Source organism: Rhopilema esculentum, chromosome 4 (genome assembly GCF_057945365.1).
Source record: "Rhopilema esculentum isolate cy_ngs chromosome 4, ASM5794536v1, whole genome shotgun sequence".
Lineage (NCBI taxonomy): Eukaryota > Metazoa > Cnidaria > Scyphozoa > Rhizostomeae > Rhizostomatidae > Rhopilema > Rhopilema esculentum.
In genome coordinates, this window is record NC_142818.1 from 6,214,235 (window position 1) to 6,240,270 (window position 26,036).

The 26,036-nt window shown below is 34.7% G+C and overlaps 2 protein-coding genes across 4 annotated transcripts; both read right to left on the reverse strand.

Annotated features, from left to right (window-relative positions):
• Positions 1 to 117: 117 nt before the first annotated feature.
• LOC135690639 (tartrate-resistant acid phosphatase type 5) lies at positions 118 to 10,204 on the reverse strand. 2 transcript variants are annotated; one of them, XM_065208245.2, is made up of 7 exons: positions 10,004 to 10,204; positions 8,950 to 9,196; positions 8,300 to 8,384; positions 7,528 to 7,593; positions 6,430 to 6,577; positions 4,891 to 4,997; positions 118 to 1,025 (listed from the first exon to the last, which is right to left on the reverse strand). In XM_065208245.2, the coding sequence occupies exons 1-7, from the start codon at positions 10,202 to 10,204 to the stop codon at positions 893 to 895; spliced, it is 987 nt and encodes a 328-aa protein (XP_065064317.1). In that variant the 3' UTR covers positions 118 to 892. The 2 variants fall into 2 exon arrangements, with proteins under 2 accessions (XP_065064317.1, XP_065064315.1); XM_065208243.2 differs by lacking the exon at positions 118 to 1,025 and adding an exon at positions 2,474 to 3,946.
• Positions 10,205 to 10,605: 401 nt separating this feature from the next.
• Positions 10,606 to 24,303, reverse strand: LOC135690635 (uncharacterized). 2 transcript variants are annotated; one of them, XM_089116047.1, is made up of 16 exons: positions 24,058 to 24,303; positions 20,455 to 21,473; positions 19,855 to 19,928; positions 18,760 to 18,801; positions 18,451 to 18,484; positions 18,130 to 18,178; positions 17,173 to 17,286; positions 16,121 to 16,247; positions 15,810 to 15,901; positions 15,140 to 15,206; positions 14,955 to 15,018; positions 14,531 to 14,662; positions 13,820 to 14,021; positions 13,217 to 13,277; positions 12,656 to 12,787; positions 10,606 to 10,734 (listed from the first exon to the last, which is right to left on the reverse strand). In XM_089116047.1, exons 1-15 carry the CDS (start codon positions 24,182 to 24,184, stop codon positions 12,673 to 12,675), a joined length of 2,319 nt encoding a protein of 772 aa, XP_088972173.1. In that variant the 5' UTR covers positions 24,185 to 24,303; the 3' UTR covers positions 10,606 to 10,734; positions 12,656 to 12,672. The 2 variants fall into 2 exon arrangements, with proteins under 2 accessions (XP_088972173.1, XP_088972172.1); XM_089116046.1 differs by lacking the exon at positions 10,606 to 10,734 and having other exon boundaries at positions 10,746 to 12,787; positions 24,058 to 24,302.
• Between the last annotated feature and the right edge of the window lie 1,733 nt (positions 24,304 to 26,036).

Genomic DNA, 26,036 nt, shown 5'->3' on the forward strand with positions numbered 1-26,036 from the left:
GTTATGCAATGCATTCTGTAAAGCTGAGAGATTATTGCTCCATCACCAAGCAAATGTACTTTCACAGCAAAATTAAGACGCATAACAGTATTCCAGAGATTAAAAGCATCTTCAAAATAAGTTCTACTTCTACTTTTTTAAAAAGAACATTACTCATTACTTCAACAAGAAAATCTTCTATCTTTTTAGAAATAACGGATTAAAACACAAAATTTTCTTAAAACTTACTAGAGCTGGGGCGTTTCAAAGAGAATTGAAGGTCGCAAAAGGCAAAATACTTATCTAATTTAGATACCGTGACCCATAATTTGACGCGTGCAAGATCTTCTGCCAAATGAAAAGCGTCCTGAAATACTGATAAAGATAACAGAGACATGAGATATGGGGCTTTTTGTTGGGTTGGTCCTATTTATGGTTGGTACAATGATGTCATTTAACAAGAAATTATGACTCAAAAGAATCTTTAGTAGCTTTTAAGGGGAGATAATCTCTCCAGTTTATCAATATTTCATCGATTCTAAGACTATTTTCTTTTACAATGGTACTTTATAAAACAATCTATGTGTGACGAAATCCAGACTTGCTAGTCGACTTCTTTGATACTGACGACATGAAAGTTCAGAACAGCGTGATACGCCGCTATATTCCAGATAGTGATCAACTACTACAGAAATAATCCCCAAACACTTTTTACAAGTTACACTTTAACAAGCTTAAAAATAACTTTGACCTTGACGTTGACTTCGAAAGTGACCAACTCGCGTCAGAATGAAAGAGTATAAATCTAAAAATATCGTTTCTAATGGAAATATATTATCGTCGAGAAATGGAACAACTTATTAAATTGTATTACAATGCAACGCCAGCTTTTACAAAGCCTTCACTTTGCAATTCATTCTTTCCTTTTTCTTCGGGACAAATACGTCTTGTATAGAAATTTATGATTTCTTCCATTGAAGAACATGACCTTCATCCGTTTGTTGTTTAGACAGACAATCGCAAACCCATTGTTTGAGTAGAAATGCCTTGGAAAAAAGAAAAATAAACAATGAAAATACCTCTTCACCGAACGAATTAGATAAGAAATTTTCCTTTTGAAAGTTGGATAAATATATGCAAAAATATTCATCAATCAAATCAACCAAATATTTACCTTAATATAAAGATAATAGAATCTTTCATTTTGCATATTTCGAGTGTCTTGCTTAGAAGTAAAGTGTCTTGGTTCTTAAGCTTGTTCGCTACAAGGATATTCTAAGAAAGCAAAAAAGAGCATGATATCGGCCTTCTTTTTTGCTACAAAATAAACATTGAAAGATTCCTTATAAAAATTTGATAATTCTCTCAAGAAATAAATTTTTCGCATTTTAAAAAGTATGTCATCAAAAATTCAAATTACTTTTACATATCGAACCGGTTGAATATGACGTCAGAAATGCTTTGGCCTAAACCGACAAGAATTCTCGAAATTTTTAGTTCAAAATTTCTGGTGAAATAATTGCAATGAATACATTTAATCAAATGAAAAGCATTTAGGCTAAGGTTACCTTGCTTAGTGGTGTCAATCTAGTTTAATTTCAATTAAATTTGCCAATTAAATTTAAAGTTTTAAACAGTATGAGTTTTAAAGATTAAAAGATTAAAAGGCAATTTTTTTAAGATGCAGATTCTTTGCTGCATTGCAAAAGTGAGTCCTTCAAAGGAATAGGAATTTCAAACTTACCCAGAAGCAAAAGCCATTAATTGTTTAAATCATGCAGTTTATATCATGTCTGTTGCTATTTAGTTGGGTTTCAGTTCCAGTCATTATCATCATCATCGTTAAAATTAACACAACGAGAGGCGATTCTCAAAAAGCAGCCAACGTAATCTTTAAACAGGAAAATGATATAATGGTATACCTAAAATTTATAGTAACTACTTGTTACTAGCAGTTATGACTTTTGTTTACCACGATTTACAATGCCCGCTGTTACACAAGCATAACCGTAGTTTCAAGTGATAACTCATAGCTTCACGATATTATCTACATATTTGAAAGCCAAAGAAACAATAAGGTTATTTATCTTGATTGCTTACAAATATTTAGTTAAATGAACTCAATAAAGTCTATTTACCAACTTCTATGAGCTGTTTGAATATTTGAGTTTAATTTCTCGCCAACTTCGTTGGTAATTAAAATTATCTTATTTTGAAAGGTAAATTAATGATTTATCAGGAGACATTGAACTTTCAGCTTTAAATCAGAGACAGAATATCTCCTGGTTTTTTATATTTAATAAATTTATGGGTGTCAAAATGTAGCTGACAATAAAATAACAGATTGTTCTATAGAGGTTAATATAAAAGTCAACAAGAACAGTGTTTTTAATGGATGTAAGTCGTAAAAAGTAAAAATAAATGTCAGATGTATGAAATGTGTCGCAGTTAGAGGTACAAAAATCACAGGAAATACAAACAATGCAAAAATTAGTAAACTTCAGTTGCTTTATAAGAATCTTTCCATCAAGTTGAAATATTCTCTGTCTCAAATGCACAAGATGAACAATGTTAAGCTACATCACGTGTCTGTATTCAAAATTAGTGCTGAATCCATTTCACTTTTCTATCCAACACGATTAAGGTATTTTATAGGTATATCTTATTGGCTGTTTCTGTCTATTCTTGTCATCAGAACGAATAACACAGATGTGTGCTGAATGTGTGTTTCAGGGTAAGGAAGCCCGTCATTTCAGAACTCTTTTATACATGAATCAGAACAGAACAACTCTCTGCTGCTTGAATGGAGTACGTTTCATTAGATGGCAGTAAGCTGTGCCAATGTTTTGAGGTGATGAAGGCTATGTTTGCTGGACAAAATCTTTACCAGAAACAATGTGCATGTTCGCCCTCAGGAATCGCATAAATAATACATTTTGACTGATAGACAAACATTTATGAAGCACGTGGTGAGCTTTCCAAGTCCATTGGATTTTGTATGATTTTGCGTTCACAACAAGAAAATAAGCGTCTAACAGCAATAAATACGGATCCTCTTCAGCTTGGAGTCTTCTATTTGTGAAGATCAGTCAATTTAAAGCCTGGTGCAACATTTATTGCATGCATGAGCATCAAAAATTCGCGCAAGAATCAAAATCTGTCTTAGAAGAAGATCCAGAAGAGATTTGGAATGCGTATACCTGGCCAAAGGAGCACCAACAACGGAACAGCATGGTCGTAATTGAGTCAAAGAGGCAGCGACCAACAGAATGGCATGAAAATGACATAAATGTCGAATATGCTACAAATCTTTTCAACAATCCTGCCGCCACCTTGCCTCTTTATGATCTAGTTTAGCCATAAAATATTTCTCGGGAAACAAATATTTCTATGAGCTAATGCGTCTCTGGCGCTATTTATACCACAATTCTTGCTCTTGATTAAAACACGAAAGGGAAGCTTTACTCACAACAACCTTTTTGACAGGTTGCTATCTGAATCTGCTCACTTTGCTTTCACTGGGTTCTTTTAATGTTCCCAATTTCCCTGTTTGTGTCTCTTGGCCCATAACACAATATCACTAAGACATGCGGTAACATCGTCTTCTTCGCCAACGGCCTAATCTGTTTCGACTTGAATCAACTATTTCAACAGCACTAAAAGCCTATCAGCTCATACCTAATACACATACCAATACAAAAGCCTAAAGATCTATTAACGCCTTAATCTTATAGGTTTGAACCATTTCCAAAACTCACTAACAACGTCAGTCTGTTTGTTATGAAGAAAAAAGTTTTTAAGTAAATCAGTTTTTTCGTTATGTGCCTCTCGTTTATCGGTTTGTCGGTCTCTACGTTTGATTTTCGTGTTATACAAGTGTTTCCCGTCGCTGTCAATAAAAGTCAGTTCACCGTCTTTGTCACTAAGATCCATAAGTGCAAAACCACCACTGAGTCCTTGGAAGAACCTGTTTATAAAAAATAGCATTTTAAACAACTTAGTTTACAATTATTTGCAGCTATTTTATGGATTATTTTAATATAAGAGTCCTTTAAGTTCTGAGAACAGTACATGATGCATAATTTATCAATTCAAAAAGTCCATAATAAAATGGCAGACGTTAACTTAAAATGGTGGACTGTTAGGAAGGTCAGTAAAAACGAGATTTACCACGCAGAGACCTCGCCTGGCTAACTTTTAATGCAGGGGAGGAGGGCTTCCAGAATTTAAGACTAATGTCCAGGTAAAGTTTAATCGCTTCTCTGAACCCTTGCTTATACAATTAACCCTAAACTGCTACCGTCAACTCCTTAATCAACTCTAAACTTCAATATTTTAGTTCTAGGTTTATCTAAATTACGAATTTAAGGTTATGAAACCAAATTTTAACTTGAAATATTTATCGTCTAAATTACTTAACATTTATTCATTCTCAATGTAAGCATTTGTCAGTTAAATATTGTTTTCTGCTTATAACACACAGTGGGGTTAAAGATCGTCGCATTTTTGCTGGCAATCATAAAAACTTTTACAAAGAAAAAAGCACATTAATTCGATGTTTGGTGCATCAGGGAGTTTCTAACAAGTCATGATAAAAGCAGGTTTCATGCTTTATCATAATATTTTCATTCAGACAGCGGTAAACACTCAAAAACGATTCCTGTTGAAATTTCAATGCTGACGTGGAACTTTCCAGTTGATCATAATCCCTATAAAAGACCCCAAAGGATATTTGAAATGTCTGTTTCGGCCACAGTTGCTATGACAAATTCAGCAACTCAGGAACCGTTGATATGACAAAACATACCTATGAGACATTAAACTGTGTTTGTAAAGAGATTGTTCTTAACCCTTGTTTTTCTTAATTCTTACTCACTTGTCTCTGACATACAAAAACAACAAAATAGTTACCTCAGAGAGCCTTTTGGAAGTTTCCTAGCATTTGAATGCCATCCATTATAAAAATTGCCACTACCACTTACGAAGTAAGCCACATTTGACTTTGGGTCGCTTATATGCTGAAAAAGAAACATTTCAAGAACTTTAAAAACAAATAATTGTAGGTTTTCAGAACGAACTGATTGTGGGGTTAAAGTGTCAAAGGACATTCAATTATGTTGGGTAGGCAATGTAATCCTTGTTTGTTGGGGAGATGAACAAGAGAAAGATTTTTTAAGAGTGAGGCAACCCTCCGTCCTGGAGTCAAAGAGCATGCGTAATGGTGATGACGCTCCATGTGCGTGCTCTCTGACTCCAGGATGGAGGGTTGCCACACTCTTTTGAAGATTTTCACTCACTCGTTTTCCCAACAGAAAATGATTTCCTGTCTAGGGCGATCCTTTCTTTACGTGAGAAATTGCCATAACCAGTGCCATGGCAGAGTTATCTATACGTGCAATAATTACACTTGCAAAAAGATGCTTTATCAGCATTGATAAAGAGACAGTACAAGAACCTTCACACAAATGGAGGTATCCCCATTAGACGGTCCTGGCAAAATGCTAATAAAAGCACAATGGCTTAAATTTTTACCTTTTGCAGCATTGTATATTCAGCATTTAGATTTATTTCAAAATAGAATACTTTGTTTACAAACCGAGATAGTGAAATATTAAGAACAGCTCCTACTTAGGCCCCATTTGTACCACACTCTTTTTTTATAAGAACAATTTTATAAAAACACGAGCCTCAAAATTGGTCAAAGTTAAGAACAAGAAAAAGTTAAGAAGCAAGAGGCTGAGCTTCTGCAAAATGCAGTTTTGAACAACGTTTTTTTCTCAAAATCGGGGATTTTTAGCCATGTGTGGGTGCTTTTTCGGTAATATTCACACTTTTCAGCAAATGAAGGTTGTCTCACTCACTTTGTTGGCAAATGAGGCCTGAACACCTCTCTAGAGCGAAAAACCTAGCACTCGCACTGCTTACACCCTATTAGATTAAGAATAAATTAAGAACAATCCAGCCTCAGATTTTCGAAAAAATTAAGAGCAGTCATCCTGAACTTAAATTTACTGGTTCTTATATAAAAAAGCATGTGCTTCCTTAAAGCTATTCATCTGACACTCTTCGGAGTATAAAACGTTTGAATGAGGGTCAATCAGAAAAATGCGAGCCTATGACAGGTGTAGTTGCCCAATCAGTACCACATGCCTACTGATTTGGTAAAAATGCCGCTAAAACAAGAAATTCTGCCATCAGGCAATATCTTTGAGACAATCCGAATCTGCTAAAACAAGTTTCAGAGCCCGATTGTTCTTTCATCTAGTGGTTTTGGAATTGATCTACATAAAAACTGTACATAAAAATAAATACATAAAAATGGTGCTATGGTGGAGACAGAAGAGGCTCGTTTTCACCCTTGGATTCCAGAGGTTATTCTTCTATGTTGCCTATGCTGAGAAATTGAAAGTCACTTGCTAAGTCTTTTAAAAAAGATCCAACCCAACTTACTTGTAAATTGTGGTCATGACCACTAAAGTATGCTGTGACATCATACTTCTCTAACAGGGGTTTCAGTTTAGTCATCAAGCATGGACTGTTGCCATGTGCACCAGCTGACAGAATTGGATGGTGACCGGCTACTATTAGATAATCTGACCTATAGAAAAAGGAACTCAAATGAAAATAGCCTGGCACAACCACTGATGCATAACGCAAATTAAATTAATTTTAATTTCTACTTATCAAAATTGATATTTGTCTATGATGAGAAAACAGCAAATGGCAGACCATCTAAAATAATTAAAAGCAGTTAAGACTAAAGATGTTATTTTGTGTGAACCTCAGCACAAGAGACTCTTTGCTGCTAAGGACAGGAACTCTGGTAAAGCAAGCAGGGCATGATAGACTGAAGCAGTGTTTGAAGCTTATTCAGTTTCAATTGTTGAGTCACAAAATATTGAAAGTGTTTCACTAAACAATAAGGCAAAAATGGGTAAAACAATATAGCATAATAACAAGAATTGCTATATTCTTTTTAGGGCAGAGGAACTGCACCTGCTGCCTGATGGAACAGATGTTCTTGAATGTATGTAAAATGTTCCCCTTTGCAAAGTCAGAGGATTCATGTGAGTTGAATAACATAAATTCTGAATATAAGCTCAGGCCCTATATCAGTTCAAAGGACGTTTTGGAGGCTTAAATTTGGGGGACATTATTCTAGGAGGGGAACTCATGTCAGAAGAAATTTTAAAATCATTTTTTCAGCCTAAATGAAAAGATCAGTCATGTTCCTGAGATACTTATAATCATACTGCAACAATTGTGGCAAGGTGAAGCTAAAAAGGAAGGACCTAGTCCACATGGACTGGAGGACAAGATACTATAAGATGGAACTATTATAACAAATAAAGATATGCAGCATGCACTAAAAGAAAATCGAAGAATGGAATTCATTGTAATTGTATTTTGTCTCAGTAATGGTCTATGTTCGTGCTGAAGGGAAAAAATGGTGATTTTATGTTTAATCCTAAATAAACCATATTATTAGCTTATTATATTATGCTTATGTAAACTTCTTTGCAAAATATCAAAAAAACATGAACATACTTTGATTTTTTTAGTTCATTGGTGATCCACTGTAACTGTCCATGAACAAGTGGCTCATTATCTCGTCTAAAAAAGTAGTAGAAAAATTAAGATTTTTATGAGCATTTGAGATGGCTTTACTTTGTTGAATTAGCTGTTGTGAAACGCCAGCAACACAACATGATGAAAGATACAATTTTTCCAGTATCTAGGCACAAAGCAACAGATGAGACTATTTTAAATATTTGGTTATCACTTTAAGGTTTTCAAATAATCAAATTCAATTAACAGCTCAAAATGAGTTGGGGCCTGGATTGAAAGGTTGGTCAATAGCTAAATATTCAAACAAAATTCTTTAATATCTGAACAAGCATAAACTGAATGCCAATTGCCTAAACTGTTTTTCTAAAATTTGAAAAACTTATACAATACTGTATTCCTATAACAGTAAGTTACACTGAGTGAAAAAGGCATCAAAAACTTGAACAGGAATTTTCTTGAATATAAAAGACAACTGAAATCAGTTTCCATTTCCTGTGAGTGAAAAATCTTGTAGAATATAGAATTTATGGTTGAACTGAAAATCTGAAAATTTTTACATGATGATGCTATTGGGTGGGGGGGGGGGGGTACTTCTGTTATTAAACTTTTAAAAAAATTTCAAATCAGCTGAAATCAAGAAGAATAATGATCTTGTGTTTCCTTAAAAGGGCATGGATCCTTAAAATTTGACCACACAAGAATTCTCCCACATGACCTGCAATTGAGAGTAAAATAAGAATAAATATCTTACCTATTCTTTTCACATATATGTGACAATAATGTTGTGTCAATGAAGATTGCGTGAACTGATTTGTCAGTACCAGGAATCTTGTGAACTATAAGAAAAAGAATAAAGTTTAAATTCTTTCAAAGTAAATCAGTCAGTAAAAGGATTGCAGACAAAGTAGTCACATCTGTATACCTCCAAGACTGTTAGCTGTAAGACAGCTAAAGTAATATTTCAAGAAAAGTTATAATTTAAATAATTTCAAAGGACTAGCAACTGTGTAATTTATGGATCTCAGGGCATGTCTCAACTTCAATTGACAATGAAAACATGTGATTTTTTTAAACCCCTTTCTTTGGAAAATCCATTGAGAAGTAAAATAAAACATCACAGTCATGTATAATAGGCTTGCTAGAGTTCTGTACCATCAAAGTCCAGCACCTTGCATTCGAAAACCTGGTGATTCACTACACTACTGTTTGGCCTCCTGTTGTTCTTCTAAATTGAAACATTAAAATGAAAACAACAAACATCAAACAGATAAGGTGAAACACTTTATTGCTAGATCAAATATAGACACACAGGTTTTTGCTAAATGGTTTTGGTATGATTGAAGAAAAACAAGAAACAATAAAAAAGAATCTTTACTGTAGAGAATTTCAGAATGTTCTTACCTTTGGAATGGAAAAAATGTGGAAACTGCCACCTAGGAGAAACTTTGGAATAAGCTATTTGTGCAGATACATTGGAGTAGTGATCATGGTTTCCTGCAACAAAGTACCATGGAACATAATGAAACTTCTTTGTATATACTTTTTCAAATGTCTGACTAAATCTTTTATCATGAACATCCTTTACTCCAGAGTTATAAAAGTTGTCACCAAGTGCCACAATAAATCTGCAGTCCTTTTTAGACATGATCTGTAAGACAGAGAAAAAAGAATAAACACACCAACACCAAAAACCTAACATTGACATCATATGATGGGTCAAACAAAAATGTCAATGAGATTATGGACAGGTCAGGGCCTTTTATAATATACTACTAGTTAAGGGAGCCAATGACCCCTCCACACCAGAGGTCTTTCTCTGCTCCAGACAATTAACTTTTATTTTTTTTAGGAGAAAGCCTAGCCCCTTCATGTAATGTCCAATAAAAAAGTCAACTGGAAGGGGGCCTAGGGAGCTAAGGGCAAATAGCTCCCTTTAGGCACAAAATTTTTCCATGAAATTAGGGGATATTCATTGATTTATTGAACTTTTTTGAAATTTTATCTTTAGCCTTCAAACATTGTAACTCCCACATCCCTTAAATGACAAAATAAATACCCCTCAACCTCATGAGTAACAACCCTTTTGAAAAAATACCAGGTTTAAACCACCACCTGGGATAACCCTTCCCTTTGTGAAAAGTAACACTCACTGATTAGCTTATATGCTTTGTTATTTATAAAACTCACCAAAAATACGAAAAAAATTGAAACAAGATAGGGCTGAGCAATTGAAAGCAAAGTATTTTTATATTGGTATCATATTTTTGCAGAAACATAATTTTTGTTGACAAATCGATAGACTGAAACTTAAAAACTAGAAAAATTATTTGGCTATTGTATAATATTTTTAATTAACATTTTGAAGAGCTTAGTTAGGATACCTAGCTATGTAAACGCTTATCTATTGAATCAAGGTAAAATAATAATCCAATTGGAAAAGCAAATGCTAGGATACCTTCGCCATTTCGTCTGCAACTTTTCTTTGATTCCATGTCGAATAAGGATAATGTGGGACTCCACCAATATCTCCAATAACGGTAAAGCACAATTTTTTCTTCGATGCTTCTTTTTTACTCACTCTTGCTTGGCAAATTTCCAAGTGAGCATTTAAAAAACAAAGTGCTATTACTATAAAACATGGATTCTTTCCGTGCATGTCTGGTCAGGAATCGAAATTAAATCACCATTACACCAATTGTTCGATAACATCGAGCATTGTTTTCAAATACAACAAGTTTCCAAGGCAGAGTTCTTCCTCCAAAAGAATTTCGCGACCTTCTGTTTTGGTAGGTTGACGAACTCATTCATCAGCGCATGCCCAGATGGCGGATACCGGCATTCCTTCACTTGACTCTTGACAGGTGGCGCGTTTAATGCTTCGAGCGCTGGGGCGTGCAAGCCACAAAATACCATATTGTTAAGGCATTCTGCAGCAAACTGCGTCCCCAAGCAGACTTTATTCATGAATAAACCGCGGTCAAGACGACAGTTTTCTGAACAGCAAGGACAAACACGTCTGACCTTTGATCCAAATATTATCGTTGGTCGTTACCCTCTCGATCACAAAACCATATCTATTCTGCATTTCACAGAAGCCTTTTTAAGAAACTGAGTCAAATTTGGTATAAAAGGAAATTGGTTTGTAACTAAACACTTTTGGCTGGTAGAAAACTGAAAGTGTTTTACCTAAAAGTGAAAATTACAAACTTAACAGTGGCATTTCAGTAGAGAGGTTTAATTAAAGAACTTTTCGTCACTGCACAGAAAAGAGCAGCTCAGATAACTATTGTGCTTATGTCAAAGTAAAGCAATGAATCTAACAATGAACGTGACCAATTATATACTAGACATATAGCTTCAGCATTTGCCCAATATGTTTTAAGGTTAGATTGGGTCACCTTTGCTAGCAAATCTTGTAGATCTAAGATAACTCATACCATGCCTTATGACCTTGCAGCAGGAATTGTGTAGCCTTAGGTTACATCAGATAGCCAATTGTTACTCGTGGAAATGATCATATCAATTCATGTCAGTCTATGGTGGAACGCTGTCTATTGACATGCAATTAAATTTATTTTTGAGACTATAAAATAGAAAATATAGTTTGAAAATTTGACAGTAAAAATACAAAGAGCACAAGTATTTGCTTCAATAGATTTACGAAGAATTTCTTAGCAGTGGCGCTTGGGCAGTCAGATAACGACGAGAGATAAACAATGAGGCTCATTTGGTAATCAGTGGTCATCCACGCTGTTATCTGCCTTTTGTTTTGTTTTTAAATTTAGTCAGCTGTTTCGTATCTTTAAAGGCTCTTGCGCAACCGGCATGCATTGCGACTATATTTTCAAATTTGGCCTAATTTTGTACTGCATGAAAATGCAAAACACTATCAAAATCTAAAGACAGCTGCCGCTAAGCATGCCGGTTATGTAAGCGTATTAGCGACATCTGGGGTACACATTTAAACACTGTCACTTTCCACCTTATTTTAAAACTTTATGTTAACAAAAAACACGCTAGATTCTCAAATATCTTGCCATCTTCGAGTTCAAGCAGCAAATCAAAAAGGTAACTGGTAGCTGATAACTGCAAGAAAACTCATTGCACTTCTGGTTTTTCCTTTGGGTAAATTTTTTATCCTTACACCCCACTTTATATGAGATAGCCATATCAAGGTCCAATTTTATCCATACAAAGAAGATGTACCTGCAAATGAACAAAGGAGTTCTTCCGAAGTTTGGTTGCTTCTAAATAAGGAAGTTGGGTTTTATTATTAAATAATTTTAATTTATCAACTTATTATTTCGCAAAAGTTATCATCCTTCAAAAAAACCATCAAAGACAAACGCCCCTCAAAAGGTTACGAAAACCATCACCGAAATGGTTTCAGTATATGGCGGCAATAATTTAAACCTTAATGCTGTTTTCAAGGAAATAATACCACTTATTGTTATGTACTTTTCTAAGTTTTCTATTTCTCTCTGTAGCAGAATCTTTTAAAAATCCGAATCCCCTAGCCGGTTCGGCAGCTTAAATGCAGTTTGCACTGAACAGATCTCTCGATGCCAACTCTGAATACCCCATGAACAGAAGTAATTATTACAGGTAATACAAGTCTAAGCCCCGAGAACGGATCCTTGTCAAACTTTGCATACAATGGATAAAAGTTGACACGAATTGATGAAAAAGGATTTGTCGAAGGTAAAGCAGGGTTAAGCGAGCGAGCCCCTAAAATACGGAACTCGTTTCAAACGTTATCTTTTGTTTATTAGCGTTGTTATCGCGTACCTGCAGTTAACGTGATAATTCTGCCACAAGCCAGTTCCGGCCAAATGACAAGCGATAAACAAAACTTCTTTGAACAAGCAAAAGAATCTATTTTTTTCATCTCTTCTCGCTGAACAATATACTAAAATGATCAGCTTCGCCTCCGAGCCATAAAAAGTGAATCCAAGCCATAAAAAGTGAAACATTTCAAGCTGCCTAAAAAGGAATACTGGATTTTCTGCAGATAACTTCAAATCAAGTGGTTCAATGTATTATTTTTGCTTTTTAATTCATACACAGCACAAGTTAAGTTAAGGTACAAAAAATGACAGCCACTGACTCGAAAATTGCCAGATTTTATTTTTCCTCTTCGTTTTTACGTCCTGCTTTGGTCATAAATCCTAGGTCTTCTTCTCGTTCAGTTTTCCAATTGAATCTTCTTCTTCTCAATTTCGAAAATCCATCCAATGGTCTAAAGAAAGGAACAAATGCTCGCTAACCTCTAACTACCAAAAAGAACATGCCATGTCCTAGCCAGTACTAACAAAGATATAGAGATCTGTACTTTTTTTTAAACAAACCTTTGCTTCGTGTAGGCAAAATTATCCCATTTATCTTGATAAATTTGCTATCGATATAACTTGAAGCAATCTATACATCCATCGAATTATTCTTTACTTTAAACATTTCTTAGGTTTAATAAAATTCTCACTGGCCAAGCCCAAAGTAAGACTACCAGATGGCCTATAGGTAACGAAAATGTTGGTTAAATTGCAGATGAGCTTTCAAGATTGCTGCTAGGATGTATTTTGTAATTAAAGAGTTCATGAAAGTGTCGCTAAAAAATCTGCTCTACTCCAAAAGCACTATCGTAAGAAGATAACAAAACCGCAAGGCATACCGTTCCGGGTCTCTACCCAAGGCAAAAGACGGTTTGATCTGCAGCTTGTCGCCTGCGGTATCTATTAACAGAATAAATATTATTGACTGAATAGTTAACAACATATGCTTGTTACTTTGTTGCTGTAACAAGGCAGTGATGATCCTGATAAATTAATTACAGAATCTCAATAAAAGAATTAGAGCGGGAAAGCAGAAAATAACTCGCTAACTTTATGAGGATGTGAAAAGAGGAAATTTGTATTAGCAAGTATTGCTAGTGAAACACTTTAGCATGCATTTTCACCACCATTAATAAAATAGCGATACTTATTAAAGCTGATTGTCCACAACCACCTAGCCATAGGTTGGCCAATTGAGAACATTTTTGGTGAGTGGACCTCTGGTTGGAATCAAATAACATAAATTTTATAAAACAAAGAGAAATTGAAATGATGTTCTTAAAAAAGTTACAAAGAATTCTCAGGACCGATTAGAACTCAAAATGTCCAAACTCTCTAAACAAGTACGACACGTGTAAATATTTTGCAATAAAAGCAGAAAGATGAGCTTTCTTGTTTCGTTTATTGACAAAATCTGTCAGCAAAACATAAAAATGCCTTACTTTGTGACTGGTCAGCTTCATCCTTAGATTCTATCAGTTTGATTTTTTTCACGAAAGGTTTTGGCGTTCTTGTACCGGAAAATGAAGAGCTTCGCCTTCTCTTTTTGTTCCTTCTCCGGTGAAATAATTTGCATTTGCGTCCACTGGAGCATGTTCCAGTCTTAGAAAACTGTTCACACTCTAGCACATGACGCTTTAGACACTATGATAATAAAAATGGGGTACAAAGAGTCGCAAAAAAGAGACATTAAAGGCCCCATTCAAGAATAACCTAACATGAACATATAAATACATTGAAAAAGGCTCAAGTTAACATTGAAACTAACGCAGGTGGGCAAGACATCCTAGAGCTCTTAGCAATTATGTTGAGAAAATTTTGATGAAAATCCAAAATGAAAATTAAATTCCTTTTGCACTACATTAATAAACCGCATATGGACAGCTAAAATAGAGTATTAAAGCTATAAATTAGGAGAAAGTCATGGCTTGATCACAATTATGGTATTTCGAAAAGATTTCGAAAAGACTGAGGTTTTCTTCACTATATTTCAGCTTATTTACAGTAAACGACCAATTCTCATTTTAATGAATGACAAAGGAATCAAATCCTCTTTGTACATAATGTTTATAGCAAGCAGCTACATCGAAAATCAATTCTAGTTATTATAAATTCTAATTCAAACAGCTAGCAACAGAACATAGGCTCATTACCTCTTCTCCTAACGGGCAAAACCCATTTTGAAAATCTTTGCAAATATCAGCTGTGCAACTAACTTTGACATGAGCATACGGGCAATCATCCTTGTGACAAGCACCATTGAGAAAAAACGAGCAGGTTGGCATCTAAAATACAATGACGTTCCTGTATTTCCTTTTTCACACATAGCTAGAGAGCAAGGAATTCAAAAAACCAGAAAACCAGGTTCGTAATGAAACGCTAGTGGTAATTAACAAATCTGTATAATAAATGGTAAAGATATTCTTCAACAAGCTGGTCTTCAACTAGATAAACAACAATGTTGAGTATGGCTTCTCTTTAAAATCTATTGCAATGCGATCTCTCGTATGAAACTAATACCTGTTTCAGACTATTTAAAGAGACAAATGACATATGACAACCTCGAATACACTTTACCTTTCTTTTATCAACTTTATGAGAAAATAAACAATTCTGGTTTTTACAAGTTCCTCGCAAGAATCTAAAAAATAGAAATTGAGAAGACAAACTTAGTAAAAATCTATTATTAGCGACGAGTACAGCTTAAATCTAGTACAGCTTAAATTTGGCAAAAACACAGAGTATCGGAAATGTGTACTAACCTTGTACAAACAGCAACTTTATCAGGATCATGAAGAAACTTACAAGAATCTCCATTTTTACACTTGCCTAAATAGATAAATACATGCTTAACAAAAAGTCTTTGCTACTATTAAAACTCTGTAATATTACTATTAAAAATAAAAAGGTAAGCAAAACATTCATATGTTGACGCTAAAATTGGGATGGACCAGAAACTACCAAGAACAGCAATTTTTCCCGGTATAAACATCTCATAAATAAAACTTCTGTTGGGATCAAAGAGGTCAAAGGGGCAATAGGGTCAGGTCTTTCCAGGATGGCTATGTTTCCGAAAGTTACATGCCGAGAAGCTTACATATCTTTTATAATGTGGGAGTTTTTAAGGGCAGCTGCAAAGAAGGCAAGGTAGATACGATTAGAAATAATTTTTCTATAATAACTGTAATTTTCTCGGGTTTCTATCGTTTGATTGTATGGCCGCTTTCTTTTCTCGACGTTTTTACCGTACAAAATAGTACTTGCTGTTATAATTTCGCGTACGATAGCTTCATCTTTGGGTACGATCGCACGCCCGTACGCCTACTTTTTAGCCCTGCAAAACACGAGAAGATGAATCTTCATTGAAAAAACACAAGAAGAGGCGATTGAAGTTTGGTAAATTACAGCTTGAGGAAAAAAATTATTGCATACCGAACCGGTTGTAAAACATGCAGTATTGTTTCTTTACAAATTTGCGCAAGTTTTGTTGATGGAGTCGAGCAAAACGTCTTTTCACAATGCGACTGTTAAAACAAAATCAAATAGTTAAATTTGTGCAGATAGAAATCAAGGGGAACCCTGAAACTTCATAATTCATATAAATTGCTGATATAAATGTCCGTCTAGTGTTCGATCTGCTTCTAGAAGAAACCCTTATTAGAGAGGTTGAGAATTTATGTATAATTTTGTAGTACAAAGAATAGCTTGAAAAAGAATAATCGATATAAATGAGAAAATAAAACCTTGCTGCCAGTTTTGCAGTGAGATTTGTTGTTGAGTTTTGTCTGCGAGTTATCTTATATCTGGTAACATTTTTCACCCCTTTGGAATCTTTCATCGACTTTTTGACTGGATACACTTTTGAAGTACCTGAAGAAAATCAGTACTGATCAATTTCATAATGCATACAAGAAATGATGTACTGAAAACCATGGAGATAATGTGTGAAGGACGATAAAATATTAGTATCAGTAGTGATAGGAAAGGGTGCAAAAAGAGGGCAAAAAGCAAGGATCAGTTATTCTATATCATAAGTTCCAGATGTCCCCATTACTGAGGCCCAGCTGAGAGAAGGTGAAGGTGGTGTGATGTCCCCAGCGTTTCTTGAGCTTGTCAGTAAATCGTCTGGCAGTCGCCAAATAGGGGAAAATTTTTCCCCAATCTCTATTTCTCATGACTCTCAACAGCCCTCCCCCTTCTAATGACTCTCAACAGCCCTCCCCCCTCTCAAGTAGAGCTTCATGCAAGAGAAAGACTGATTGGTACACTAATCAATGTGTAAGTGGTAAGAAACACCTTGATCAAATAGCTTGCTATCTGAAGTAAAACAAAGCAAGTTGTGATCTGCAACAAAATGAAGTAGCAGATAATGAAATCACATTGTCAATTGAAAATCAGTTTTAACTTTGGATGGCTTTTTTAGCACCAGGTTTAATTAAGAAAAACAAAGTCATAGTTTTGATCAAAGATTCCAGTAAACATATTTCTTTCAATGCAATGCAAAATCTGGTTTGAATGGACAGGAAGAGAGAGAAGATGGCACAGCCTTTGTCTAGCAACATCCAGTCGCCTTAAGTCAATATTGCTTTGTTTTTTTACTTCACATTTTAGGTGTCCAAAGTTATTTACTCCCCTGGATTGCATTAGGTCATTTGAAAGAGTGAAATATCAACAAATAAGATATTATCTACTCCTCTGGATTGCATTAGGTCATTTGAGAGAGTGAAATATCAACAAATAAAATATGAGGCAATAATTTACTTCGTACAATAGGATGTTAACCCAGCTCACTTACCAGGTAGATGTGTAGTTGCTTCTAATGAGGCTTTTCTCAACCTGTGACCTCCCACATCTGTTAAGAATTTATTTCCACTAACACTTGTGAAGATAAACGGTACATGTCTCTTATCTGGAATGCAAAGAAAATATTCTGTAATTTTATAATGCAAAAAGATAAAGCAGGGACATAGCTTCATTAAATAAAGATAAAAATACAGACTTAATATAATTGGTCTAAAGAATTGTATGATTTTCAGCTTTAATACATTTCTTATCTTTATATAAGATAAAGAAAATGGTTAGAAAAATGAATGGCACAAACACACCTGTTTATCAGCATAGATTTATCATAACAATTTGTAAAAAAACTTCCTGTAAATTCTCTTTTAAGCCCCCCTTCTTAATTAAGCCCCTTCTCTTATTAGCACCCCTTTTCCGAAGGAAAAATCTAATAAGCTCCCCTTTCAATTTGCCCCCCCCCCCAAAAAAAATTTTTTTTGCTGATTTGAAAAAGTAAACTTTAATCAATTGTTGTTCAATACTTCTCATCAAATTAAACTTCACATGTGTTTCTTCCAGTCATGAGGGATCCGAAGACAAAGATTTAATGTGCCATGTGAGAGCAATTTACTTTAATTACAAGCAGTTGGTACTCAAAGCTGACTCAATTTCAGAAGGCGACATGGCTCAAGAAGATATTTTAGAATTAATAATTGATGAAGATGACAATACTATTAATGTAGAAGGCTGATTTGATGTTTTTAATTTCACAAATAACAAAAAATTAGTTAATCACTATAAATGGTTTTTAATTACAAATATTTATAAAGCCTCCTCTCCCAATTTAGCCCCATCCCTCTGTTATAAGTCCCTGACTTTATTAGCTGAAAAGCAATAAGCCCCCTGGGGAGCTCAAAATAGAATTTACGGTAAATGGCAAGCATAGCATTGAGTAAGTAAGAAGCGAAGATACCTGTCTTGCCGTTACCTCCAGCTTCAAATCTTGGAGCAGTTTGAGGCAACTAAAATACAGAAGCAAAAGATCATTACATTACCATATTCAGGGCTTTCATTTTGTCTTTGGTGGATTTAAGAAAATTCATTTCAATTCACAGTTATTGTATATTGGATCGACAAATGCGATTCAGACCTTTTGCTAAATCTCACAGTAACCATTTCTCCTGGCAAAATCAAAAGAGTTGACGGGTTTGAGTAGATTTGACAATTTTGGTCCTTGAACATCAGACAATGCAATAAAAAAGGCAATCAGACAGTTTTTGCAAGCAAACTATACCTTGGTGTCCTTGACTATCTTCTTAGAAACCCACCTGGAAAAAAATGCCAAAATGGGGCTATGTACTTAAAAATGCTTTAGCAAAAGCTGGCAATTGACAGTACTGAAACAAATTCAAACCAATCCAGGCTAGTGAATATAAGAAGAATTCCCCAAAAATCTACCCTTGGATACTGTTGCTAACAATGGAAACAGTATCCCTAGTTCTTTTAAGTGTCTTAAAATGTCAACATATACAAAAGATAACGAAAATTTTCAGAGTAACTTTGATTCACCAGCAGCAGTTAATGAATATAAATCTGCACTTACCTATTTTGATTACTCGACTTTTTATATAAAAACGTTTGTCGCCTGAAAGTCAAAACGTATAATCTATGATTGACAATAGAACTTGAATTTTGTCTGTTTTAAATGAACATTGAACTACTTAAATAAACTTGAATGGGTTGGTAGCAAGGCTTTTTAATTTGAAAAGCTTTATTTCTGGGAGAAAATAATAAACAAATTAGCACTACAAACAGGAGTAGAAAGTTACAGCTTGGTTTGTTGAGCTAGTCAACATGAAACAACTTTTCAAGAGTGCTGTTTAACAGTTGAGCTATTATAAACTTTTCTAGCGTTTGAACATCTTAGAAGACCTCAAATGTAGTCACTTCCAAATATTATCGTGTCTAAGATTTGCAAAAGAGTTTTTACCACTAATCTTTTGACCACATTTTATCCTCAATTTTATACAAGGTTTGTTTTAAGACCAGGTATACAAGAATACATTTTAAAAAGAAACATTATTTTCAATGCAAAGAAAATACAAAATAACGTATTAAAACAATTTGAGAGTTGAATCACTTGAAAACGCAATTATATTTGAAAATGTTTCATTTCTGTTTGAACATACAATGTTTGATTCGTTTTTGCTAAGATGACACACTGTCATTAATCCCTCCCGCTGACTGTTTGGAGTTTGCCACAACTTTTGCAAGTACAAGCATTTTTTCCAATAATACATTCACAGGGGAGCTAGAAAATATAAAGGTTGCGGTTGCTTTGTTCTACCATAGGTAGGGACATCTTGAGATTTAGAATTAAAATGTGCGTGTGTATATATTGGCTAAGACCTGTTAACATGATACTGTATGCAAATAAGCACCATATTATATCATACTCAGGGCCCAGTGGTGTAGTGCTATGGGAGTTCAATCCCCATTATCAATGCCAAAAAAGAGCCAACTTCTACTTTTCCTACTAATTTTGCGACATTTTGCACTCCTCATAAAGTTGTATTAAAGAGGCTTGAAATAGGGCGCCTTGGGTTTTCTAGGTGCTCATCCTATGGAGCAACTTCATTTTGTATAGAGCAAGACCTGCATGCCATATCATCAGATGGATAAGAATATAATTTCAAACCTATAAATGAAGCTTCTCTTTTGATGGATATTTGAATATCTTATACTCCATGACGTCTGAGTAGATGGCACACTCTACAAAAAGTGTGAAAAGTATTAAAGCAAATGGTTTAAACAATAATTCCTTAATAATAAATCCTTTCTTGGTCATCTGATATAGGAGAAAATAAGTGTCCCCACAAGTGCTATTTTACTAGCTTTTTCAAAACAAAAGTTTCCCTTTGACTTTTTAGAATAGTCTTCGTTAAAGGGTAACTTTTCTCACTTTTGTTCAGAAAGTTTTCCTGAAGATTTTTGAAGGACTGATCTACAATCTAATTTTGAAAAGTCAAGCGAAAAATTTTGATAATCTTTTCAGGTAACAAAATTAATAAACTGACCAGTACAATATATACACTTTGATTTGCAGTGGAGCATATAACAATCATTGAACGGTTTGAGAACACAGATGACCAAATTGGGTTCATTGTGGGAATCACTGAGGAATTGTATAAAGAATTTCAAATGCTAGCCATAACAAAATATTTAATGTGGCCAAATATTAAAATGTCAGCAAGATGTCATCAACACATCAAATGTTTCATTGATAATAAATAATCACCTCTGTTTTGTTGTTTGTAGCAAATGGTGTTCTAACCATTCTGAATATACTGTTATGTAGAACATAATGCTTCCTTCTATGTAAAAATGTACAGCTTTTAAAAGGCCCTTCAGGATTTCTGTTTGAATTCCACTTGAAATCTTTATGTTGATATTTTAAAGATTTCAAGTCATGGTTATATAATCTTCCAAAGTATCTTGAAGCTTTGTTTTGATTCCATACAGCTTTTGCAAGTTCTGAAAGTTGCTTTGCACTGGAGTGTGTCCTTTCAATTTTGCTCTCTATTTTATCCTCCAAAGAATTTTTGGCCACTTTGTCATGATTTACCTTCCTTTGCAATTTAAATAACGAAGCTTCATGTGGTTGATTAACTCTGTTTAACACACCTGATTTGCTATGGATTCTTGCATTCATCCAGGTTTTTCTGGCCAAAATTGAGAGTTCGTCACTTGAATCTCTCAATGATTTGCTTGGTATATCTTCAGTAGAGCTATTGCTGATTTTATCTAGTACTTTATTTGAACTGGCACAATTCTCTGTCTGAATTGATTTTCTCCAGGTTTTTGATTGTAAAGTTACTTCGGGTAATGAAGTGCTGTTCTTGGAAACAGAGCTTTTCTGAGAATCAGGTATCACTTTTCCATAAGAAAAGGATTGGACTTTGGTGGTGTTTTTCTCCCTCCATATATATTTTGCCAACTCTGAAAGACTTTTACTTGAATCTTCATTATTTGCTGAAGTACTTATGGACATACTGTGCTGTCCCAATGAATCATGAACTGTTCTTTTGTCATCATTTGTGAATATTTTTGAAAATTTAAGTTTGTCATTGGGGGGTCCTTTACAATGTCTCACATCTATAGTAGAACCTTTATCAACTTCTGATGACAAATTCAACTTGAAACTTAAGATATCTTTTGTGTCTTTTGATGATGTTGTCATATGCAATTCATTTCTCTCTTCTTTCTGTTTGCTTTTCTTTATTAGTTCAGTGTGTTCTTTAATAGTTACCATAAATGCTGGTTAAAAAGAATAAAATATAAAAACAGACTTGTAATGCAATTGTAATCAACCATAAGCAATCTATTTACACATATGCTATATAAACAGCATTGTGTAATATTTAACTACACTGGTATGTAAAAATATTGCAGAGGTTTGAAAAAAATTGGAAAGTAACATTGTCATCAAGATTTGAACCTTTTTTCTCAAGCCATAATGCACAATTAAAAAGTCTAACCCGATTAAATTAAACTTCAAAACCTTGTCAGCGCTTTTTATTCAAATTCTGAAAAGTAACTTTTCAGAAATTCAAAATGTTGACACTTGTGAGACTTGCAGAAATAGCATTACATTGAATTTGTTTACATCTACTGTTAGTCCTCTGATTGGTCAACTAAGGATTTATCAGTTTAGGTATTTTTTTGATAGGGGCTCAGGCCTGACCATTTGAGGAGAGCCATAGCTCCTGCTCCCCTCCAGGCTCTCCTCAAACGCTGGAGGGGAGCTAGAGATTGCTCTCCTTGAAATCAATGTTTCCTTTGTTTCTATTCTTATAGCTCACCTGAATACTTCTAGGAGAGCTGTTAACTGCTCCCCTGTTAAAAGTCTTACGGCCAGGCCTGGGGGCTTTTTGAGAGGGGCTTTTAAAAGAATAGGCTTCTAAAAATTATCTCCAAGTTGTGACACAAAAATTAGCATGTTGAGTAGCTTTTTCAAAGTTTTGAAGATTTGCAATTTTACTTACGAAAACTATTTCTAAAACAGAAAACCAAAGTATAAATCAAAGCATAAAAATATATTCCAGTCAAAAATACTGATGTGTTTATTGTCTTCAGAAGTTTCTTCATCATTCCTGTGTTGGTTTGAGTTTTTTCATTATCTGCTCAATGTGTTATTAATCACTGACTAAAATGGTATATTTTCCCAGTGCTACTGCTGCTTGTTGAAAATTTTCATGTTAAGATGGGGGCTTATTAAAAATTTTAATTTCTGGATAGGGGCATATATGGGGGAGGGGGCAATAAAATGCATCCATTCCTCCATATAAGGTTACTAAGGGAAGCTACACAATAACCCTCAAAATTGATTTGATAAATGAATGAAACTAAAACTGAAGTACGCTTATTAAAAAGGCAAAGTGTCAGTGGCAGAATGCATGATGTGCACCTTTAAGCACAAAACTAAGGGCCCCCAAGCATTTAGGCACCAAAAGGACCCCCAAGAAGTTTCTCAAAAAATGGGTTCCATATAACAATAATGTAATATATAGCATGTCAATAAGGTTTATCTCTAATGCACATCTATATTATTGCACAGCCAGGTACGGAAAATTAATATGATGACATCATGCCAGCAACAGTCAAGAAAACCATGCATCCCTATGTACTTTCCATTTGAATCATCTAGGCCTAGGCCATACTTTGTTCAATACAGCCTTAACAACTTCCCACTAGAACATTTTAATTATTTTCTAACCAGGCTGGACTACTTGCATATGCATAAGTACTGTCTTTGTTTTTAAAATAATTTTTGGTTCTTAGTTTTTAATGGGGTGTGGGGGGGGGGGGTTTGGGTCTCTCTCGATTAGTTTACCTACTTAGGGAGCTCCTCAGTCAATCTTAAATTCAATCATGTAAATTAATTTTTTCATTTTTTTTAGTATTGTTATTAGTTTTCAGCTTTTATGTATCTCAGTTGTAGAGTTTTGTTTATGAATTGTATTTAGGATTGATTGATAATGAATGAAACTTGAAACTTGAATGCACACTGGATCCAGTCTGCAGAGTGTGGAATGTGCACACACAAGATTTTTTCAGAGGCTTGTCTAATGCACACAAGAACTGCTTCTATTATTTTGGTTTGTAAAAAGCTAGAGTTTCATGAGTTCTTTTCATATGTCCGACAGCAAACATACCAAACTTCAAACTATCTACTGTATGTAGTTTTTCTTTTTTGTAAAAAAAGAATGTTATTTGTGGTTCAAGTATTAAATAGAAATGTAGTAGTTGATTATTGCTGTGAAAGAAATGTTATGAGTTTGAGTTTGAGATGCCAGCAAAGAGATTTAGGGCTGCCTGCTTGAATATTCAAACACATTAAAACTGTGGGTATGTGCAGGTTAGATCCACATTTCAATCACACACCCAGTTTCCACCAACCTGGAAGTTTTACTAAGTACAAGGATTCAAAATAACGCAAATTTAATCATACAAAACATATGATTGACCTTGTGCTAAATTATAATCTCAAGTCAAAATTATGTGGAATGCTCAAAAGCGCATTTGCAGAAATAATTGCTGTGCACACATTGTGTGGCAAATTGAAAAATTCTTAGGCTGCATATTTTGCCTTAGAAGATTGCTGCACATATTGGACCAAAACTGAACAGTGTGCACATATTGCACACTAAGTCAGCATTCTTTGCTCTGGCACACATAAGATCTTGTCTAGAACTGCCACGCTCTGCAGATTTGGCACTGGATAATGCTCATACAGTCATAATAACTCAAATATTTCTAGCTGGAAACACTGAATACAAATTCTGAAAAGTGCAAAAGCTAAAATAGACCTAGCAGATGCATTTAAAATAATGCCGCATACCCTCTAACGACGTTAATTTTTGCTTCAATTCCTCCATAGATTCTTTTGCCATTTTTTCGAAATTGCTGAATTTCACTGATCCAGTTTGTTGTTGTTGGTAATCAAACTCCACATCGAGGTTGAACATTTCTGGAGAAGAATTCCAGTCGAGGCTCACAGTTGCATGGTAAAACGGAAAACGTAAGGCAAAATCTTTATCCAAAATAATGTACCCACTTTTTTGCAAAGCAATGAAGCTTTAGTTATGACTATTAAAAGCATTGATTTGATCTGCTATGAATGGATGAATGTAAATGCATTATAAACTAATCTGAAGGGCGTGGTCACCAGTGGCGTAGCGTGAGCGCAGAACTTAGGCATGCGGTAACATAAAATATACAACTATGTTGAATGAATGTAATCGTATTTTCAGCTTCTTAAAAATACAAGCAGTAATTAATGATAATCGTGATAGCAAATTTTGATATTCAAAGTAACAAATCATTTATACTCTAATTCTAATCAATCAAGGTGTCTATTCTTAGCATCAGAGGCTCCGATAGAGGTTGGAAAGTGAAGGGGGGCCAAGGGAAAAATTATCACCCATGCGAACAGTTTTTGAAAAAAGCTCAATTGTTTAGCAAGACTTTTCAGAATAACTCCTAGTGCTAAAACTGCTTCGCAAAAGATTTTATTCTTATTCATATTCCTCAAGAAAAGGCATCACCTAATGCCCACCTAATGTAAGAATTTTTTATGCTATAATGAAGCTGGGGATTCCCGCAAGAAGGAGCTCTCCACATTGCGCAATTGTTAACACACTGCAGAGCCTAAGCGAACAGGAGCAACAGTTTCTGCTCATTTTTTACTCTCATAGTTAACGAAGATGAAAATAGTGACCTGTGAGAGTTGTTAGAATTGAAGATGCTTCCATGTGTAAAGTTTCAGAAAGTTAGTCCCGGCAAAGCATCATGTATTTGGCAAGGCTTGCGCTCAGGTCTACCGCATGCCCTGGTCCGTAAATTCTGACTATACTGGCAAGCCTTTTGACTTGAATTACGGAATGCGGATCATGACAAATAGACTCTGACCCCACTTTGACGAAACTTTTTCTCTTTTCAACAGTCACAAAGTAAAGAAAGGAAAATAATTGGATTTGAAATGATGCATCACGCAAAGAGTATTCGCAAAAAGCAGCTTATAGGTAGAAAAATGTTGTATTATCAAATATTTGGGAAGGCTTGCGCTCAGGCCGACCGCAAGCTCCAGTCCGGAAAATTCTCACTTCTCTCAGAAGCTTCTCTCGAGTTGCACTGAAGCTGCACTGGAGCATCACATGTTTCTCTTATTTTAAACAGGCAAAAAGAGTGATGTGGAGGGGCTTCAGTTTTTCAGATTTTTCGAATTTCATAATTTTTAGCGATCTGTTTACTTGGAAAAATAGCCAATTGGCCTGTTGGCGCTAGAGTTCACCGCATGCTGCTCATGACAAGAAAGAGAAGCCGTTTATTGCGGAAATTGTTATGCATTGAAAGTGTTGCAAAAATTTTAGAATTTGTCTATAAATTTTTACGCTTGCGCCGCAAGCGTAGCATACATAGACGCTACGCCACTGGTGGTCACACAATTTTCTGCTTACTATAGTTTTATAGTTAACGCTTACTAGCAAAATGTTAAACACTTGTAGAAGCAGATGCAATATCATATATCATGACAACTGATCTTCATGTTTCATGCTGGGCAAAAGGTTTCAAATACCAGAGGTCCTTCATTGGTCTATCTGTGAAATTGTTGAAAAATTAGTACTCTCATTTAAATTCAAGAATTTTCAAGAATTTTCGCCGGTTAGCAACAAGACTTTACGATTTTGCTACTGTTAAGAAATCTTCTAAATTTCTTATCTTCTATCTCATAAACCATCGTAGAAGTCGACGAGGAAAAACCTCAAGTTCCCGTTAGCTGCTCTTAATTTCATTCATTCTTTTACATCTCTACTTTAA

Coding starts and splice junctions, on each gene's coding strand:
- LOC135690635 (XM_089116047.1), bottom strand. CDS start 24,184: ATGTTCAACCTCGATGTGGAGTTTGATTACCAACAACAACAAACTGGA. Junction 18,179..18,450: donor AGATAGTCAAGGACACCAAG/GTATAGTTTGCT, acceptor TCTGTATTTTAG/TTGCCTCAAACTGCTCCAAG. Junction 15,902..16,120: donor ACTGCAAAACTGGCAGCAAG/GTTTTATTTTCT, acceptor TTGTTTTAACAG/TCGCATTGTGAAAAGACGTT.
- LOC135690639 (XM_065208243.2), bottom strand. CDS start 10,204: ATGCACGGAAAGAATCCATGTTTTATAGTAATAGCACTTTGTTTTTTA. Junction 4,998..6,429: donor GTCATGACCACAATTTACAA/GTAAGTTGGGTT, acceptor TTTCTTTTTCAG/CATATAAGCGACCCAAAGTC. Junction 3,947..4,890: donor CTTCCAAAAGGCTCTCTGAG/GTAACTATTTTG, acceptor TTTTATAAACAG/GTTCTTCCAAGGACTCAGTG.